The sequence below is a fragment of the Adiantum capillus-veneris genome, chromosome 12 (assembly GCF_014529385.1).
Source record: "Adiantum capillus-veneris isolate H3 chromosome 12, ASM1452938v2, whole genome shotgun sequence".
In the NCBI taxonomy this organism is placed as follows: domain Eukaryota; kingdom Viridiplantae; phylum Streptophyta; class Polypodiopsida; order Polypodiales; family Pteridaceae; genus Adiantum; species Adiantum capillus-veneris.
In genome coordinates this window covers 1,604,816-1,626,286 of record NC_140942.1, presented here as the reverse complement: position 1 = coordinate 1,626,286, position 21,471 = coordinate 1,604,816, and the positions used below count along the sequence as shown (strand labels likewise).

The 21,471-nt window shown below is 47.7% G+C and overlaps 1 protein-coding gene across 4 annotated transcripts in view; it reads left to right on the top strand.

Annotated features, from left to right (window-relative positions):
• The window catches only part of LOC147445206 (putative LRR receptor-like serine/threonine-protein kinase At1g56140), a 241,608-nt gene that overhangs the window by 145,440 nt on the left and 74,697 nt on the right, over nt 1-21,471 (top strand). For all 4 annotated transcript variants that reach the window (XM_086524760.1, XM_086524761.1, XM_086524762.1 and 1 more), the window contains exons 16-17: nt 3,035-3,366; nt 3,479-3,680. In XM_086524760.1, coding sequence (XP_086380886.1) covers nt 3,035-3,366; nt 3,479-3,680 — 534 coding nt within the window. The remainder of the gene's footprint in view (nt 1-3,034; nt 3,367-3,478; nt 3,681-21,471) is intronic.

The window sequence follows — 21,471 nt, the reverse complement described above, 5'->3', positions numbered from 1 at the left end:
AATGCAGAAACATCCCCAAGGGGCTTGTAAGTTGTCAGACAGAAGCCAGGGTATTTTTGATGATGATAAAGCTGGCTGGCATTCTTGCTTGACCCTGTGGGTGCCTGTGTCTAACATATCTAGAGTGAAGTATGTCTTCACTTTGACAAATTAGCCCATAACAAGAGTGGATACTTGGCTCGGACTTGCAAAGGTCCAGCTTAAGCCCTTTGTACAGTTTGCTTCCATGACTTGGAAATGGAAGTGTTATGTCATTGTGTTTAAGTGATTTTTAAGGGTGAAAGATAGTTGGAATGTTTCCTTTAATCACCCAAATTTGGCATGTGATTGTACCAGCAAAACGGTCACTATGAAGGCCACTTTGAAGGCAGGGTCAATATGCATAAACACAACATCTTGCATTGTTGAGCTTTTTTGCTACCCCTGTTAAGCATTGTATAATGATTTGCACTACTTCAGTCTGTGCGACCTTATAGGATGTAAATGGATTGCAGGGATAGAATAGCAATGCAAGCTTTTCATTAGAAAGAGATTAATGCAAATGCTTTTTGACAAATTGATGGCATTTTCTGCAGGAGTTCCAGGTTTTTCATGCTTTTATCCTGCAGTATAGTTCCAGACATAGTCATAAGCAACGGAAAATATGCATTCATCTAAGAGCTAGATAGATAAATGAGTGATATGAGCGTGGAGCAAATGCTCTGAGAAAATGGAGGATACCCATTTGGCGATGTGCAATGTTAATACTCCTCTGAAATGGCACAATTGGGATATGATTCTGGTGACACTCCATTAATGCTCTACTTGATGTTGACACTTGAATTAGTCCAATAATTCAGAGGCTATTGACACCAGCTTGACAGTTGTCAGGCTTTAAGGGGATTACAAAACAGGGGGTGCATTAATAACTCTTGGTAGAAATTGAAGGCCTAGTTGGTAATGATCAGGTTTCAATATACTCAGTTGTATTTAAGAGAAAGCAAGAAAGAGTATACTGATGTCAATGGAAGACCAGATGGCCTATGAGACAAATGAGGCCAATGATCAAGCAAGGTATGAACAAGGCTAAATAACTCACCGCCCATCCATTTATTCCCCTTTTGAGAGTTAATTGGCCTTGTTCATACCTTGTCTGATAATCAACATTGTTCAAACTTTGCCTGGTCTCCTTTGGGAATATTCCCAAGCTTGGCCTTGGGCATCCATACCCCTCACCACTTATACCTGGCCTTGGGCTCACTCGACCATTTTGGTCGGTCCTTAACTCTCCGTCTTCTAACAGGTGAGAGATTACTTGAAAGTCTTGACGGATGCTCTTTTGGAAGGGTACGAAAGTGATTTATAAATGGCACAGATCCAAGGTCGTAGTAAATAATGTGCCTGCTACCAGTGGAGGAAAAAAACCTCCAAGCTCACATGTATTATGTATTCAGTTAGGAGTGGCAAATGGCTCCTCATAGGACTTGTACTAGCCCTATCGCTAGGAGTATCTGCAGTGGTTACCAAGGTGGGGGAGCTGTTGTGGAGGGTCGGCTTGGTTTCTGTACACCAGAATCTGCCTAGGCACCTCCATCTACATTGTCTGTCTGCATGGGCTTCACCTAATTTATGTGGATGGTTGGGAACTTGATCTGAATGGCTACTCCATCGAGAAGAGTTCCATAATCTATGACCTTTTCCTAGTGCATTTGCTTTGAAGAGCAACCATTTGTTGTCCTTCTCCTTAAAACTGACGTATGCTTCTGTGTGTTGTGTGTTGAAGTATCTATTGATGCCTGATTCTACACCCAATGTCATGCAGGGATGGCATTAGCAGGGAATCCATAGTATTTATGCAATATTAAGCTCCAAGGAGCTAATATCTATATATATTTATGAATGGCTACCATGAACCTGTCACTGCACTTCCCTGAGTATGTGAGTTTAAGCTTTTCATGGATTCATCATGATAAGGAGATGAACTATAGTTGCACATGAAGAAAGCCAAAAGATTCAAGTATTTTTCGACATAGAAGGTAGCTTATATACAAAGCTTCCTTCTATTATAAAGGTTCTTGACATATATCACCTTTTGAAATTGAAATGCTTGTTCTGAAGAGACTATCTGTTGAGCTTTCTTTTTGTAGATAGACTTCTTTAACGGATTTCTGGGCGTGTAAATTCAAGGAACGAAGATGATAATTTCAAACCTATTTAGTTTTTTATCTTAATTAATAGCCACATCCATTACAACATCTATTGTAACATCAATATCAATTAACATCTGTTGTTAAAGCATTGAGTTTACATACTTTTCTTGGGTTTATAGATTTGTTTTCATCAGTGGAGGTTTTCCTCTTTTACCCTGGGGGCATTCTTGCTGTATGGTCACCAAATTGAGGCATGAAATTTTTTTAATGATGTTTGAGACTTTTTTATTCTTTTGATTTTTTTAATCTTTCCTCTTTCCCAATGATTATCTTCTCATTGTAGTGTGAAGGATTGACTGTAGGCTTTTTACAGGCATTCTGAAGATCTCTTTTAGCTGAGGCCTTGAAGGGTAATAAGATGTGTCTTACGTGTCACTAATAGTGGGGAAAGGTTTGAAGGCTTAGGTTCTGCAATTCCCTACTGCAACAGAGTACAGTTTGTTGACCAAAGCTTTTATTGAGACTTTTCGTAAGGGAGCTCTCAATGAAAGATACAATGATCAAACCAGAAGACCTACAGTTGTGGGTGCAACACAAATGAGAGTCTTGAAAGTATAAAAGGTTTCTTTTATAGGACAAAACAAGGATGCAGATTGCCAATAAGAGGCACATCTTATGTTTCCATGTGAATTTTGTTAATTTTCAGGAACTTAGATTTGATGATGTGGATGTCATTATTGAAAGGAAAAATGTAGGTGCAGCATTCTTCATGTGTTTTATCTATGGTTGAATGTATTTGAATTCTCTGTTGCTGAGGTTGGTTCATCTGTTTGCAAAATGTCCTGCATGTTTTTGTCTATGCCTTGAATATTGAACAAAATAAACGTTTTCATTGGATTTTGTAGGTTCAGGATTCGCTATCAATGTGGGTGGACTTGCATACAGCGCAAATATGATTTTGTATGATGCTGACAATCAGTCAACATCTGTCTATGCCGCTCCCAATAATGCATGGCTAAAGAGCAGCAGTGGTGAGACAAAACTTCTGACTGCTGCTGGAGAGATCAAAGGAGCTAGTGACAATTTTCTTTTCATATCTGCACGCCAGGCAGTGAGCTCCCTTAGGTATTTAGGGCTTGCAATGAGAAATGGTGCCTATACTATTGCAATTCAATTTTCTGAGATAGGTTTTGGTGATGATACTGTTGGACGACGGTTGTTTGATGTATATGTACAGGTACTCTTGGTACTGCTTACTTGCATTTCATGTTGTTGAATTGTTCTATCATTTGGAAAGCATTAAAATCATCATGTTCTTGCACTAATAGAAAACACTAACTTCAATGCAGGGCACTCTGGTCCTCAAAGATTTTGACATTCAGAAAAGTGCCAATGGATCTTTCAGAGCTCTTGCTCTTGAGTTTCCAACTAATGTATCGAACAATGTTTTAGATGTCCATTTCTTTTGGGCTGGGAAAGGGACATGCTGCATTCCAAGTGGCTCGCCTCAAGATTATGGACCCTTGGTATCCGCAATACGTGTTTATTCAGGTACCATGCTTTCCAATTATCGAAGGCCTTCAAATCTTTGAGAGGGTTTAGCGCTTTCCTCGCACGTTTTCTCAAAGGGTAATTTATATTGTCACATCAGTTATTGGAGAGGATACTGCTGCTTCTGAACGACCCCAGAGATCACAGAAGCAATTTTTCTTTTGAAATTGTTTTTGGCAAACATAACAGGACTACAGTTGCTCATGAAAAATTTACTCAGAATCCTTATGTCCAAAATCCAGGTGTGGGCATACAATGTTTAAGGAACTCCATGAAAGGGATGTTCAAGGTGGTTAGGCTGAGCAAAGCAATATAGGCAGGGTATACAGCCCTTCAGAGAGCTGAAGAAAGTTAAGGGCCTTTTAGAGCTATCTAAACGGTGTCCAGCTTAATAGAAATTGAGCACTTGGGGTGGTTTTCTGTCGTCAAATAGCACTTTATGAAGCTGTAATTGGAAATCTGTCACAAGTAGCCTGCTCTCTTTCCTCCAGCCATATATGGCTCTTGGTCAAGATAAGCCCCTGGCTTTTAAAAGCAAGAAATACCTTCTAAATGATTCTTTGAGTGCATGCCAATCAGTAACATCTCAACGGTTATTTATAGCTCCATCAGAAGCATCATCAGAAAGCCACAGGGTCGCCTGCTTAATCAAGCTGACTCTGATAGTGCCGGCCAATAATTAAGATATTTGGTTGAGCCCCCATTGAGCGTGTACAGTAGTGACTATAAGTACGTGAACATATAGTTCTGTCACTATATAATAATACAACCTGAGGTGGAACATCCGAAAGTTAATCCATTTGCAACATAACTAAAATAGACACTACATCTAGGGTCACTTATGAACAACAAACTCCTGATGAGAAAAGAGATCATGTTGCAAAATAAAAACATGGTATGTGACTCAGATCCAACTATATCTTTTCTTCAGTCTGTTACCTATCATCCACCGTTTGCAATGGTTGAATGCTCACCCATGAACGGCCTTTGTGACCGAGACTTTGCTGCAAAGTCTATAGCACAGCTGCATTCTGGCCTTCTCTCACTCTTATCTAAGGATGTGACTCCATGCTCTCAATGTGTAGTCCAGTCATAGTGCTCCAATTTCAGATGGATGGTGGACACCGGGCAATGGGACTAGTCTAGTCTTGGGGTAGTCCGAGTCTAATGCTAATGGACCACTAGACCGGTGGACCCGACTACTTCAGGCAACCACTTTTATCTATATATATATATAAATATATATATAAATATATATAAATATATATAAATAACAAGAGTAACAAGATGACAGAATGACAAAATGACAACATAAAATACTATGGAATCCTAAACTGGTAGGTGTGAACTAAACAGCTAAACAGCTAGCTGGGATATCTAGATCACAGGAGATCCAGCATCCGTCGCTGGCGTATCTTATCAATCTCCTCCATGGTCAGTAGTCTGACCGGGCGTTGTGCATGTCGAGCCAAAGTGATCCGAATCCTCTGATGCAGCCTCCGTCAATGTTGTGTAGTCCTCCGCAGTCGTGGGCGTCTGGATCTCCCCAGCTCAATCGCTCGGTCGATCAGTGTGCCTATGGTGTGAGGCGACGAGCTCTGCTGTGGTAGTAACTCCTCCGGGTGTCCAGTGGCAGCTCTAAAGAAGTTTGTGATCTGTCTCTGAGACTGGCTAGTCTCTCCTCTCATCAGGCTCTCTCTGTGTCTGCGCAGCTCGAGCAAAAACAAACCCAGGCATCTCTGATCCTCGTACTGCATGACTCTAGAGAATGGTCCAAAGCCCTCTCTGAACAAGCAATGGAAGCGGCCTCGTATCTCGTAGTAGACAGGGCAGTGGCATGTGTAGTGCCACTTTGTCTCAGGCTCGATATCACACAGGGGGCATGTCCTGGCCTCTACTGGTACTCCGCTGTATCTCCCAGTCTCGATCCGCAGCTGGTGTGAAGATGTGCGTATCTGGCCAATAGCACATCGTATCCCATGAGACAAGTGGGTGTCCATGTATCTGGGCCTCGTCACAAAACCATCCTTCGTAAGCTAGAGGAGGTGCTCTCTGTAGAAAGCCATCGTCGTGCCCAGCTCCTGTGTTGGCTGTATCCATGTCCTCTTGGTGTCTAGCTGAGTCAAGTCCTGGCGAATGAGCCTGGTGATCTCGGATTGTGTAAGAGTCAGAGAGGGCGCATCCAGTGAGTGCTGGAAGGGAGGCAATTTGTCTATGCTGAACCGATGCACCTGAAACCATGATGTCATCTCCCCATACTAGCATGCTGTATTTCCCTGCATGTCTAACTGTCGAGAGGACTCAAGTGCAAGGCGTGCATATCTGTCGCTGGGAAGTTTCCACATGCGGTGTATGAAGGAGACAGATCTGGTGAGCGCCTCAACCACTAGTGGGGGGGCAGCTAGCTCTGCTTGTACAATAGCACGTGGTACTGAAGCCTTGGCTCTAATGAGCCGCAAGATCATAGAGACCAGAGGCTTCTCCATGTCCCCCCATCCATCACTGCGGCCTGTTCTCCCGTGAAGGCCCCCAAATCTCAGCTTCATAAAGCAATGTAGAGGCCACCAAAGTGTCAAAGAGCTAGAGGTTCGTCCGAGGCTCCTGAAACTGAACCTGTGAACACATCCTTTCCAATCTACCCAATGCTGCATGGGCTCTGGTCAATCTAGTCTTTGCTGCCCTCCTCAATGAAAATGCTGGCCCACTAAAACCAGTCCAAGGTAAGTGTAAGCATCTGTATACTCCCCTTCTTTTGGACGTATGTGAATGCAGGCGCTGACCTCCTGATCCACTGTGGGGTGGTATTGAAAACCATGACCTTGGTTTTACCAAGGTTGACGGACAAACCACTTTCCTGGGCAAACCTATGCCAAGCATCCAAGTGAAGTTGCATCCCCTCCGGAAAGTCGGAGATCAACACAACATCATCAGCAAACAATAGTGGAATCCATGTCCCTGCCAGCTATGCACCTCTATCACCATCTCTCTCAATGTAGTCAGAAACCTCATCCACATACATACCAAATAGAGTAAGAGAGGGGGGGCAGCCTTGCTTCACCCCAATAGTGGAGTAAACCGGTGTGGATAGACCCTCTGGGGTGCGTACATGCCCCACTATTGACCTGTATAATGCCATGACTCCCCAAATGAGCTTTGTGGGTACTCCCATCTGCTGTAATCTGCGCATCAATCTAGCTCTGGGCACTGTGTCAAATGCTTTGCGGAAATCCACAAAGCTACAATAGATCCGTGTCCCATGCGATCTGCCCTCCTCAATGATGGTTCTGAGTGTCAAGATATGGTCAAGAGTAGAAAAACCCCTCTTGAAACCTGCCTGCCTGGCGCGTATCCCCCCCTCTCCGCCCATGTACAACCGTGCCAATGTGTGTCCAATCATGATAGTGCGATAATTCCCATGCTCCATAGGGTCTCCCGACTTGAAGATAGGTACAATAGTAGATAGGCTCCAAGTATCAGGCAAGCCCTCACACATGGCACGATCAAACATAACTGCTAGAAGCTCTGCTAGTAAATCTCTGTATGCATAAAATGCTCAGCCACTAAGCCATCATGATCATATGCTCTCCCAGTCCTCATCCTGTCAATTGCCTTCCTCACCATCTGAACGGTGAAAAAAGCACATGTGTGTGGGCATGGATCGGGGGGCGGGGAAGGGGGGGCTGCTCAGGAACTGTGTACAGAGATGATGCATACTGGCCCCAGGCCACTGCAGAAGTGATGGCAGGGGGGGGGGGGAGGGGGGGGGGGGGGGGGGGGGGGGGGGGAGTGCTCATGAAAGAGCCGCCATGCCTCACGTGAGTCGTGACTCAAGAATAGCTTGTATAGATCCTGCTCTAGGCGATCCAAAAATGCCCTCTTCTTCCGCCGCACTAGGCGTCGGAAGTCAGTCTGTGACTGTGTGTGAGTGATGTCCCCCAAAAGCACCTCCCTCTGAAGTCTAGCTCTATTGTCCCTGCATTCCTCATCATACCAATTGTTCAGGGCCATGCTCCCCGAACGGTGTCTTTGCTCAGGCTGGGTATGTGGGTATGCCTCAGCTGCTGCATCATGTATAGTCTGTGTCAGTATGGTAGTAAGCTCCTGCAGAGGTCGCCCTGGCTCCTCTGTGCAGAGGCGTTTGTAGATCCCATCTATGTATACAAATGTAGCAGGCTACAGTGTCACTTTCACAGGACACTCAGTTAGTACAGTTGGTCTGGTGTGAACCGTCTGGTCTGGTTCACACTGGACGGACTCTCTGGGCTGGGCTGGGCAGTGATACGTGGCATGCAGGATATGGACGGTGGTCTAAAGGACATCGTGGCCAGGTCACCATCACCACTCACTTTGGAGATTGGCTTAGGTGGCTGGCATTTATGGGCCGTTGGGTCATTATCATCATCTTCCTCACATCATCATCTTCTACACATCTTGTACGCAGTCGTCTAGAGTGAGTCCATACACAGAGCACGTCTCACCATCCCGGCACATCTGAGCCTCGACACCCCCATTGTACCTGTGAGTCCTGGGTTGGAGCTGAGTGTACTGCCACGCCAGAGTCTGTATCAGTCTTTGAGATAGTCGAGTCATATGTTCTAGTCTGTTGTTGTGTCTTTGTGAGCTCTGTTGATGTCTATTGTTTGCTTTTTGTTCAGTCTGTTTGAGTGAGATTGTCACGCACATTGCACTGAGGACCACCCACTATAGAGAGCACGACACATTATCCACGCTATAGGTGCTCTCATTATGGCGACCACGATGGGATCTCAACTGAAATCTCACTCTGTGAGATGCAAATCTTGAAGCTAGTTGGGTCTATCTAGCTTTGCCTACCTTGCCTAGCTTTGCCGACCTTGCCTTGCACTGTTCTCCTCTCGCCTGGTCCAACTAGTCTAATCCTCTCTCACCCTAGTCATCTCTCGCCGTGGTCCAACCTGTCCTCGTCCCTGGTCTAGACCTCCTCGACCCTGGTCTAGTCCTCCTCGTCCCTGGTCTAGCCTGGTCTAGTCACTTGCCTGGTTTAGTAGAGTCTAGACCAATCTTCAGCCAGTTCAAGGTTTTCTTGCCCAAAGCTTGGTTGGTTTGGTGGTCCCTGCATGACCCATACAAGGCGGTTAGTCGAGCGTCAAAGAGCACTCCTGAGTCCTCTGAAGTACTACAACAGAAGACGACCCTTGGAACCTGTTAGAAGTCCATCAACCTCATCACCCATACCTCCACGTACGACATCACCCATTCCTCCCTCCGGTTCCACATCTTCCAGATCACCTTCTCCAGTAAAGCTCTCTCCTATTCTGCTACAGCAGGCTACAGAGTAACAGGCTCAACAAGGGGCCATGGAGCCATTGGCTAGCGTTTTGGCTAAGGTAAACATCAAGTTCCCTATATTCAAAGGACTCTCCTCAGAAGATGCTGACGACCATGCAAGGAGGTTTGTATCTTTCTGTAGGGGTCGTGGTCTTAACAGGGAAGATGCTTATTTGGTACTCTTTCCATCCACCTTGGATGGCTTAGGAGACAAATGGTACAGCCAGTTTGCAGAGAACCATTTTGCAACTTGGGCGACCTTAAGACAACAGTTCTGTGCAGCTTTGAGGCCAGGTGACTACCAGGAGAAGGTGTTGGATGAGTTGGCCAACATGGTGCTCCAGCCAGAGGAGACTTTTGACGAAAACCAAGTCTCTGGTTGCCAAGCTTCCCCAGCAACCAGGTGAATTTATGGCAAGAAGTGGGTAGAGAAGGCGCTTCCCAAAACTTCTCAGCAAAAACTACGAGAGTCTCGGACCCGACACCACTCTGGAGGAGTTCATTGCAACTGCTACGAGGATAGAGGGGGCTAGGAAGCTGTTCTCCAACCCCCCTCACATAGAGACCCCCTCTGTGTTTTTGGAAAGTCCTTCTGATCCTTTAACTTCTTTATGCAAGGAACTGGAAGCCCTAAAGTTGCAGCGAGCTCTTCAAGAGGAGAGTTCCTTCTCTCTTAGACAGGAGACGCCTCCACATCACGAGGCATTGGAACAGATCAAGCGCGAGCTAGACGAGCTCAAGGGTCAGCAAGAGACTAAGGCTACGGTTTGGTGTAGCTCATGCCGCTCTCCAGGGCACCCTCCACAGGAAGGCCCCCTTCGGGTGTACTGCCACTTCTGTGGAAAATCTGGACATGAGGACAAGGACTGTTACTACCTCAAGGGATTGCGACAAATACAGCAAAGTCTTGGTCCTACTCCTTAACAAGGGCCAGCACCTGCATCTAACATGGTTTCTCCTTGTGGCCATCCACACCATATGCCACCTTTCCTGACAGCCCCTCCTATGCAAGGTATGCCAAGTACTTTTCCGTCTCAGAGATTTTATCATACCCTTGCTCCCTCATCACCTCAAAGCTTCTATGCCTCCACCTCAAACTCAATGCACCAGGAGCAAGGACCACCTCGCCCTTCGACTCGCCCTTTGAATCAACCCATTTTGTGCTACAGATGCGGGGAATATGGGCATTACCAAAGCAAATGCCCCCTGCCAGAAGGGTCCCCTCCTTGCCGTCATTGCCCTAAAACAAAGGATCACTACAGTAAGGATTGCCCTAAACTTCGTGCTTCCACGGCTTCGAACTCAAGTCAAAGCCAGAATGAGTTTGCCTTTCCCAAGCTCAACTTGATAGCAATGAGCACTGTTTCTCAGCCGCCCCCTTCTATCCACGTGGTTACCCCTCAAAATAAGCCGCCGCAGTTGGTAGAGGAGCCATCGGGCGTCCTCACCCCGGCCTAGAGAGCCGCTCTCGGTCTTAGCATTCCATCAAGTTCAACTCCCCCACACATTCTCACACTAGTGGATACCTTGCATGCAACTGTTAACAAGCCATCCCCTAGTGCCATGAAAGAATCCAAATCTTTGCTCTCAGATATTGATGAAGCTTTCTTGGAAGCAGTTTCCGATCTACAGAAGATCAAGGTACTAGAGGAACAACAAGTAGAAAAAGAGAAGCTTACAGCAGAGACAGTCTTGAAGAACACTTTCCAACAAGTGTCCCTCTATGACATGTTGCAGCTAGATGCAAGTTTTAGAAGTGACACCCTTGCTGTTATTCAATCACTTTACCCTGGAGCAAGTCCTAGTGGCGGGCACCTCCCAGTGCGACCATCAGAGTGCTATATGATATCCAATCCTGTTGCTCCACTCACTGATTATAGAAGCCCTCACCTGACAGTGCCCGTTTTGGGTCGGCATTTCTCAGGAGTGATAGTGGATGGTGGATCTGGCATCAACTTGATGCCCGAGTTCACTATGTTAGCTCTAGGTCTACAGCCTACTTGCCCTGGTCTCTTCACAGTTACATTGGCCGACCAACGGACAGTAAACCCAGTGGGCATAGTGGACAATGTGCCTCTGCAAGTACAAGACTTTACTTTTAACTTGGATTTTGTTGTGGTTCGTCTTCCCCAGGTTGAGGGCGGATTTCCTTTGCTCATTGGAAGACCATGGTTGCGACACACTAAAGCACCTCATGATTGGGGAAACGACGCAATGTGGATACATATTTCTGGCTCCTCGATGCAACCCATTCTCTTAGAAGGTGGTATGGATCCCGTGGTGCAGCAAGTTTCTTTGTCAATGGAAACCAAACCTGAACAAGAACAACCTACTACACCTGAAGGGTCAGATGAAGATCTGCTCGAGTGGTTAGACGCTACCAAATCTATGCCTTGTTATGGAGTCTCTATTCACTCTTGGCCGGAAGATACACCCTCTTCAAATGTTTCCACAGTCACTAAACCTAATGTGCCAGCTCAAGAGTTGAAGGTCACAGAAGATACTCCTGATGCGCTCTCGGTGAAAGCCCTCTTGATGAAAGCCGTTGAATTTGGAAAGTCTACGAAAAAGTATATAAGCGGGAAGAAATCTCCCCTACAGGAGTTCACCACCCCTCAAACATCAACCCCTGTGGTGTTTGCTTCTCCGACCAGAACAAAGCTCTCCTCTGCGTCTAGCAAACTCCCTTCATAGAGCCCGTCCTGCAAGATGAATTCCAAGATCATGAGATCTATCTTGGTCATGATAGTTGGGTGCTTCTTATTTGCCCCTAGTCCCCCTCATCCTCTCGCCCCCTACCCCTCGCCCTACCCCCTCTCCTACTTGCCCTCGCCCTACCCTCCCCCTCACCCCCTCGCCCTCGCCCTCTCCCTACCCTCCCCCTCGCCATAGTCCTAGTCCCTCGCCCCCTACCCCCCCTTCCCCCCTCGCCTCACCCTAGTCCCTCCCCGATGTCTATTGTTTCCTTTCTGTTCAGTCTGTTTGAGTGAGATTGTCACGCACATTGCATTGAGGACCACCCACTGTAGAGAGCAGCACACATTATCCGCGCTACAACAGAGTCCGTCTCTCGCGTGAAGGTGTAGCGAGTAGGGGCTGCTGCCCGTAGCTTGTGTGCTACACTAAATTGAAAAGAGATGGTCAACGACACAAGAGCATGGTCCACTGCCACACCAACAGGTCTGGATCCAAGCATGAGATCCTGGATACTAGAGATGAGGCTTGGCTGTGCCATGACATAATCCACTGTGCTTGCTCCATGTGTGTGTGGAAAGCATGTAAAACCCTCCGCAGCGGGAATCTCTGTAGGCCATTCAAGATGGCCAATCCATGTGCAGTCCCCATGTCTATCAAGTGTCGTCCATACTCAGTGTGTTCTCCATCCTGTGATAGTCTGGATAGGCCCGTCTCTGCAACATCCAACTCTCTCAGCATCTCCTCTGAAGTATCATAAAATACTATCTGATGATGGGCAGTCCTAGCATTGAAATCCCCTAGAATGATGATGTCACTATCTCTAGAGAACTCCCATATGTCATCATCCAAAATAGAGAAGGGGGACTGTCCTTTGGGTGGTGCATAAACTGATGTACTATGGGGAAATTAGCAAATAGCAATGTAAAGATATCTGCCTGTCTCCGCTCTCAATCTCACCCATAGGTACCTAGCTTGCTCATCCCTACGGGCTATATGTATCAATGGTTGCAACTCCTCCCTGAATAACACTGTTACTCCTCCTGAGCCCCGCCCTCTGTGCTCTGATCGTGTCTCCTGTCTACAGGGTGTCTCCCATCTATATCCATTGATGTGAGGCATAGATTGCCCCGGGGCCTCATGTGTCTCAGAGTAGAAGACGATGTCTCTTCCTGTAAAACTATCCTCAAAAGCACCCACATCAAGGCCCATAGATCCATTACAATTCCAGGTGGCAACTTTGAGTGTGGTCCCATGGGTCTCGCACCGTCATGTGGAGCGACGCTCTACAATCACCACCCAGCCATCTCTGTAGAAGGCCGTCTTTCCTTTCTCCCTTGCCGCTTGAATCTCTGGCATTACCTCTCTCATATGCGCAAGCTGTGTGAGACTGAGGTCATCTCCAAGGAATATGCCCGTTTTCTTTACTGTGGGGCGCTTCTTCAAGAAGTCCTTCTTTGTCTCCATGGATGGGAAACGGATGATTAAAGCTCTCCCTTTTGAAGTCTCCCCATTGCCTTGTGTTTTCTTCCGTACCCTCCATGCCTTTGTATGAGTAGTCTCACTGCCCATCATGCGGAGAAGTTCTTCGACTTCTTCTTCCACATCATCTCGGTCTTTTAGACCGGTTACTCTTATATGCAAGGCTCTAGTTTTCCTTCGCTGCTCTTCTGCTAGAGTCATGTTGATGATTGCAGGAGTGGGGACAGATGTGGTTTCTTTCCCTTTCCCTTTCTTAGCAACTTCTATCCATTTCTCAGCCTCATCCGCCTTCTTCTGCGTCTACGTGATCACATCCATCCACGAAGACGTCTTTACCACCTTTTGTTTCTCCTCCTCTATGATCATCCGTACCTGCTCCTTGATGACCTTGATCTCCTCTATCACCGAGGGCTGGAATTCCCCTTCTTCCAGTCCACTACTTACTCTATACGCAAGCTCTCGCTTGAGGGCTGTGACCTCTTCTCTAAGTGTTTGTGAATCCGCCTTAAGTGCTTGTAGCTCTGCGTGCAAGTCCTCTTCCATTGCGCGGCTCCATTGAGAAACATTTGAAGATGGTTGGCCTTCTCTTTCCACCATCCCTCCGTCTCTGCTTTCCATTCTTTCATCTCCCTTTCCATTTGTGTTATCCGCTTGTTTGTAAGCACAAAGGTTGCGTTCGTATGGGGCTTACATACTTGCGAAACGATCATGGCCTCCGCTAGTGAAGCGCTCATGGCCTCCATTGGCGATGCGGGTATAAGCTCGACGCTCTGGCTCGGCTGAGTCCAGGCGGAGAAGTAATAACCACAACCCGAATGCGGGTATATGCACTACCACAGCCCACTGCGGGGCATTCAGTCTGAGAGAGGACACCTGATGCGTTTCCAAAGCCTCCCTCCAAGGGCCCCCCACTCCGTTACCGGAGCGGTGTTTACTTTTAGATTGCACAACTCCTGATACAACTTACCATCAGCACTTTAGTACCCCAGTATCATCAGTATCAGCCAGTATAGCATCAACATTCATTCAGTACTGCTGGTACTGCGATGGCTGAGTACTGAGGGTCCTTCTGGCTGAATACTGAGATATTTCATGGCTGAATACTGAGGTACTTCATGGCTGCAAATCTGAGTACTTACTGGCTGAAAACCTGAGTACTTACTGGCTGAAAACAGGGTAGCTGAACTGAGGTGCTGATTGGTATTGAGGTACTGTGGCAATGACTCAGCAAAACATTGGCAGATTTGACTGAAAACGCTGGCGAGGAGAGACAGGCGATGGAGAGGTGAGGCTGACGCTCTGGTCTGCTGAAGGCTAGCCGCTACCTCTCTGGCCTGCTCTGCTCCAAACACGCCAACGCTTGTAGCTGCTGCTGGATGGCGTGCTAAAAAAAAAAAAAACGCTGGGTGCTGAATGTGAAGGTGTGTCAACGCTGGGCTGAGAGGGAGAGACAGTAGGTGGGTGGCGCGCGAGCAGAAGAGCAGCAGGCAGGGGGAGCGCGAACCAACAGCATGATGGGTGGCCCGCGAGCAGAATATTTCTTTTATATTGCTCTTGACAAAGTTATAGCTACCGCAGAGAGTTGCTCTACAATGAGAGAGAGAGAGAGAGAGAGAGAGAGAGAGAGAGAGAGAGAGAGAGAGAGAGAGAGAGAGAGAGAAATGAAATGAAAATGAAATGTTATATTAACGTCTTCAAAAAGCCAAAGTGACCTATCAGACCAGAAAGTTACAATGTGGTGGATCTGATACAAAGTCAGAGTAACCAAATGACAAAATGACAAAATGACAAAATGAAAAAATAAAATATTATGGAATCCTGAATTGCTAGGTGTGAACTAAGCAGCTAAACAGCTAGCTGGGATAGCTAGATCACAGGAGATCCAACATCGGTCGTCGTTGGCGGATCTCATCAATCTCCTCTATGGTCAGTAGTCTGACCGGGCGTCGTGCATGTCGAGCCAAAGTGATCCGAATCCTCTGATGCAGCCTCCGTCAATGTTGTGTAGTCCTCCGCAGTCGTGGGCGTCTGGATCTCCCCAGCTCAATCTCTCGGTCGATCAGTGTGCCTCTGGTGTGAGGCGACGAGCTCTGCTGTGGTAGTAACTCCTCCGGGTGTCCAATGGAAGCTCTAAAGAAGTCTGTGATCTGTCTGTGAGACTGGCTAGCCTCTCCTCTCATCAGGCTCTCTCTGTGTCTGAGCAGATCGAGCAAAAACAAACCCAAGCATCTCTGATCCTCGTACCGCATGACTCTAGAGAATGGTCCAAAGCCCTCTCTAAACAAGCAATGGAAGCGGCCTCGTATCTCGTAGTTGACGCAGCAGTGGCAAGTGTAGTGCAACTCTGTCTTAGGCTCGATGTCACACAGGGGGCATGTCCTGGGCTCTGCTGGTACTCCGCTGTATCTCCCCGTCTTGATCCGCAGCTGGTGTGAGGATGTGCATATCTGGCCAATAGCACATCGTATCCCATGAGACAAGTGGGTGTCCATGTATCTGGGCCTCGTCACAAAACCATCCTCTGTAAGCTGGAGGAGATTCTCTCTATAGAAAGCCATCTTTGTGCCCAGCTCCTCTGTTGGCTGTATCCATGTCCTCTTGCTGTCTAGCTGAGTCAAGTCCTGGAGAATGAGCATGGTGATCTCGGACTGTGTAAGCGTCAGAGAGAGCGCATCCGGTGAGTACTGGAAGGGAGGCTATCTGTCTATGCTGAACCCGTGCGCTCGAAACCATGATGTTATCTCCCCATACCAGCATGCTGTATCTCCCAGCATGGCTAAATGTCGAGAGGACTCAAGTGCAAGGCGTGCATATCTATCTCTGGGAAGTTCCCACATGCGGTGTATGAAGGAGACAGATTTGGTGAGAGAGAGAGAGAGAGATGAAATGTTATATTATCGTCTTCAAAAGGCCAAACTGACCTACGAGACCAGAAAATTGCAATGTGGTGGATTTGATACAAAGTGTGAGTAACAAAGGGTGAAGTGAGTGGGGGGCTAAGACAACACAGTGTGAGTGTATCCTCAGAAAGAGCTAAATCACAAGAGATCCAACATCGGTCAGTGGCGGATCTCATCACTGATTCAATCTCGTCTATGGTCAATAGTCTGACCTGGCATCGTGCATGTCGGGCTAAAGTGATCGGAATCCTCTGATGTAGCCTCTGTCGATGCTATGTAGTCCTCCGCAGTCGTGGGCGTTTGGATCTCCCTAGCTCGGTCGCTCGGTCGATCAACGTGCCTCTCGTGTGAGGAGAATGTGGGCTCTGTTGTGCTAGTAGCTCCTCCGGGTGTCCAGTGTTTGCTCTAAAGAAGTCTGTGATCCGTCTCTGAGACTGGCTAGCCTCTCCCCTCATCAAGATCTTTTTGTGTCTGCACAACTCGAGCAAAAACAATCCCAGCCATCTCTAGTCCTCGTACCCCATGACTCTAGGGAGTGGTATAAAGCCGTCTCTGAACAAGCAGTGGAAGTGGCCTCCAAATCTGAACTCCGTAGAGCAATGCAGAAGCCACCTGAGTGTCAAAAAGCCAGAGCTTCGTCTGAGGCTCCTGAAACTGAATCTGTGAATACATCCTCTCCAATCCACCCAATGCTGCATATGCTCTGGTGAGTCTAGTCTTTGCTGCTCTCCTCAATGAAAATGTTGGTCCACTAAAGACCACCCCAAGGTAGGTATAAGCATTGGTATACTCCACTGTCTCATGGTCGTATGTGAATGCAGGTGTTGATCTCCTGGTTCATGTGGGGTGGTGTTAAACATCATAACCTTGGTTTTACCAAGATTGACAGACAAACCATTGTCGTGGGAAAACCTATGCAAAGCATCCAAGTGATGTTGCATCCCCTTTGGAGAGTCGGAGATCAACACAATATCATCAACATATAACAATAGTGGAATCCATGTCCCTGCCAGCTGTGCACCTCTATCACCCTCTCTCTCAATATAGTGAGAAACCTCATCCACATACATACCAAATAGACTAGGAGAGAGCGGGTAGCCCTCCTTCATTCCGATAGTAGATAGCCCCTCTCAAGTGCGTACATGCCCCACTACTGACAATATCATCAGCATATAACAATAGCGGAATCCATGTCCCTGCCAGCTGTGCACCTCTATCACCATCTCTCTCTAAGTCTCAATATCGTGAGCAACCTCATCCACATACATACCAAATAGAGTAGGAGAGAGTGGGCAGCCTTGCTTCACTCAGATAGTGGAGTGAACTACTGTAGATAGCCCCTCTAAAGTGCGTACATGCCCCACTACTGACCTCTATAATGCCATGATCCCCCGGATCAGCTATGTGGGTACTGCCATCTCCTGTAGTCTGCGACATAGTTACCCGGAACGGGGAACGCAGAACGGCAACATGCATGAAATGCCATTCCCTGTTTCGGACATAGTTACATGGGACGGCGGGTCGGGGTCGGGAACGGGGACGGGATGGCAAAAGTCAAGAAACGGGGACGGGGTTCGGAACGACAAAAAAAAAAGAGTTTTTTTGGCATTTTTTGACCTACACATATGCCACACACATAGAGCATCACTTTGACCATAAATTTACACTAAATAAACCAAAGAACACGAGTCATATAGGCGGAAATGTGCTAATAAAACATCGATGATCGATGGATACAAAATGAGAAGTGCATGCCACAAGGGCTCAAGAGTCAAAAAGCCTAAAGGACATAGGACAAGCCTGAGGCCTCAAGGATAACAAAAAGTACAAAGGGCTATGTAGTAGGTAGAGTCGTAGACTCAAGAGTCTAGACTCAAGAGTCGAGTGATCATTGATCATCAAACTCAAGAAGTGCTCGCCTGCTGAATCTCCATATTGTCGTCGTAGTCGAGGTCGTCAGCGACGTATGAGGGCTCAGGAGGCTCGCATTGAGGCTCGAAGTCCTCCTCTAGCTCCTCCAAAAGAGTATCGGCCATAGATGGATTCTCTTGTGCCGATCTGCCTTGTGTGTGACGCTCTTGGCAAGCATGCGTAAGTTAGCGCTCACAAACACCAAATCATTGACCCTCTGAACCCCAAGGCGATTCCTCTTCTTAGAGGCAATGTGGCTTTACACACTCCATATTTGCTCCAAGCAACTAGTGGTACATGCTTGGCTAAGGACACGAACAGCCAAGCGCTGCAAATGTGGGCCATCTCCTCCATAGTCCTCTCACCACAAAACCGAGCCAATCTTGTTGCGATCAAGCTGTGCATCTACACATCCATAGGAGCCCTTCTTTTGCCTGTAGCTGAGTAGCTGGTCTCTAATCTTGCGCCTAATGTCACTGCTAGGCTCAAGGCGCTCCAATGCAAGCCGCCATCCTTTGCTCACCTCCTTGTCGGTCTCTTGACGCCTTCCCTGGAACTCAGGGTCAAGCACATAAGCTGCCGCATGAAGTGGAGAGTAGTATCCATTCCACCTCGACTCACACAAGCCATGAATCTCCGCATATTGAACAGGGTCAGACACAAGCTTCTCAAGTGCCTCTATCATCCGATCCATGGCTTCGTAGACTTTGCCAGTGCATGGTTGCAAGCAATCCACCACTCGAAGTAGGTGTAGAATAGGCTTGACCATGGCGTCAAGAGTCTTCACCTCCTCCCACCAAGCGGCGTCGTCGGCCCATTCTCGGCATTTCAATCTTGTTACTGATGTAGACTCCGGCATGGCCTGGAACTCATCACTGAGAAAGAGGCCCCTTAAGGCTCTGCCACATGTAGACAAGCGGCCTAGCATAAGCCAATTGAATGCAAATCTTGTCTCTGAATATTTGAGCAAGGACAAGTGGCTCCTCTTTGAGAATTCATGGCGCACTTTTTGATGGTTGAGCACAAAGGAGACAATTTGAGAGGCATCACCAATGGTGGGTGAAATCCATGACAAGTTCCCTATGTCCTTGAGGAGGTTATTGAAGCAATGCGCCATGCAAAATGTGACATGGATACATGCCCTCAATGATAGCCCCGGCTGCCCTATTTGACGCCTCTCCATCTGCAACCATACAAAGGACATTCTCCAGGCCGGTGGATCTCTATGGTGCTTGTCCACTCCGCAACAAGCATCTCGGAGGCCTTGCCACTATCGGATGCATCATGTGACTCCACAAAGTACATCTCCCCCCCAAAGTAGGCCACCACCCTGTGGATGGACCATTTGCGGGTGTCGCTCCATCCATCTACAAGGAGAGAGACGCCATTGGTCTCCCACAAATCCTTTGTTGCTTGGGCCGCTTGCTCCACGGCAAGCTTCTCTTTGTCAAGGAGGGTGGTGCGAAGCCTATCCGATGAAGGTGGCACATAAGAGGAGCCATATTCTCCTATTTTCGTAACCATGGTTCGAAAGTATGGAGACCTATCCACACAAAATAGAGCATGTTGTGTTAGTATGGAGAGTCGAGAGTCGAGAAGTTATAACCCATTTTGAATACAAAATGGAGATTGCAATGTGCATATGCCAAGGGAAACTCACCGCGAAGCATGGAAGGCAATGTGGTCGTGGAAGAAGAATCGGGCAACCGACCTATCCACCTCTTCCTTCAATTTAGGATTCCAATTTTTCGTTGAGAGTGCTTTGGCGATGCGGAACGGAAGAGGACGGTGTAGATGCATGGCTCTTGAAGCTTTGAAAGATGTCGTCAAGGTTGGCTTCCCTTTGCTCTCGCGGTGTCGCCGTGGCAAAGGGATCAACGGCAACAAAACGTCCCCTCTTGGCCGCTTCCGCAACCTCATACACCGTGAGCTTCTCAAGAAGATCCAACCTCTTCTCGGGAGCTAAATGAGGGCAAAACTTCACCTCGTGACCGGGTTCATGAAGAAGATGGGCTCGCACTTTGTTTGAACCACCCGTTCTCTTGTATGGGCATAGCTTGCATGTCCATGGTCTTGCACCGCCACCTTTGCCACGCGTGCTAAAGTCGACTTCATCCCACCACGACCACGTTTGCACGGCGGGCCTCCTTCGAGAAGAACCGGCTTGAGAAGTGGAGTTGGCTTGAGATGACATGATGGTGGAGAGACTCGAGAGAGTAGAGCTTAGAAGTTAGAGGAGTTGGAGGAGAGCGTGTGTGGAGAGAGAGTAGAGGAGAGCTTCAGAGTGGGTAGAAGAGGGAGAGAGTGGAGACTCAACTTTCAAGGGTAGAGTGTAGAGCGTATGGGCCACGGCGCGTAGTCATGCTTGAGCCTTGAGCAATGAGGCTATGAGTAGAGAGGAGAGCTTGAGCCTTGAGGGAAATTGAAATAAGTATTAAGAGGCCCAAGGGGGCTTTTATAGCCTCTTAAGGGCCAAGCCCCCTCAAAATATGGCAGTTGGGTTGGAAACAGCTGTTTAAAACGGTCATAAACGGCTATTTAACCCCGCCTGAAAACTGCCGTTTCCGGTTGTCCCCGTCGGACCCCGGTCCGTCCTCCTGCGACCCGCCCGTCTGGCCAGAAATCTGACCGTCCCAAGGCGTCCCCTTCCGTCCCCGGCCCGGTTATGGCCGTCCCCCGGCCCTAGGGCCCGTCCCTCCCGTCCCCTGTAACTATGGTTTCGGATACTCACGTTTGAAACACGGAAGGGGGATCCGGAACGGGAAATCAGTATGGGAATGGGGAACGGGGACCTGAAAATGGCCATTTCCTGTAACTATGGTTTGCGCATCAATCTAGCTGTGGGTACTGTGTCAAATGCTTTGCGGAAGTCCACAAAGCTACAATAGATTTGTCTCCCATGTGCTTTTCCCTCCTCAATAATGGCTCTGAGTGTCAGGATGTGGTCAAGAGTAGAGAAACCTCTCTTGAACCCTACCTGCCCGACTGCGCGTATACCCTCCCTCTTTGCCGATCTACTCAGCTGCTGCTCAAGAATGGATACGTACAACCGTGCCAATGTGTGTCCAATCATGATAGTGCGATAATTTCCAAGCTCCATAGGGTCTCTTGACCTGAAGATAGGTACAATAGTAGATGAGCTCCAAGTATCAGGCAAGCCCTCACACATGGCACGGTTAAACTAAGCCATCATGGTCATATGTTCTCCCAGTCCTCATTCTATGGATGGCCTTCTTCACCATCTCAATGGTGAAAAAAGCACATGTGTGTGGGCATGGATCAAGGGGGTCGGGAAGGGGTGGTTGTCCATGAATTGTGTACAAAGATGATGCGTACTGGCCCTAGGCGTCTATAGAGGTAATGGCAGGGGTGGGGAGTGCTCATGAAAGAGTCGCCATGCCTCACGTGAATCGTGACTCAAGAATAGCTTGTATAGATCTTGCTCTAGCCGAGCTTAAAAAGCCCTCTTCTTCCGCCGCACTAGGCGTCAGAAGTCA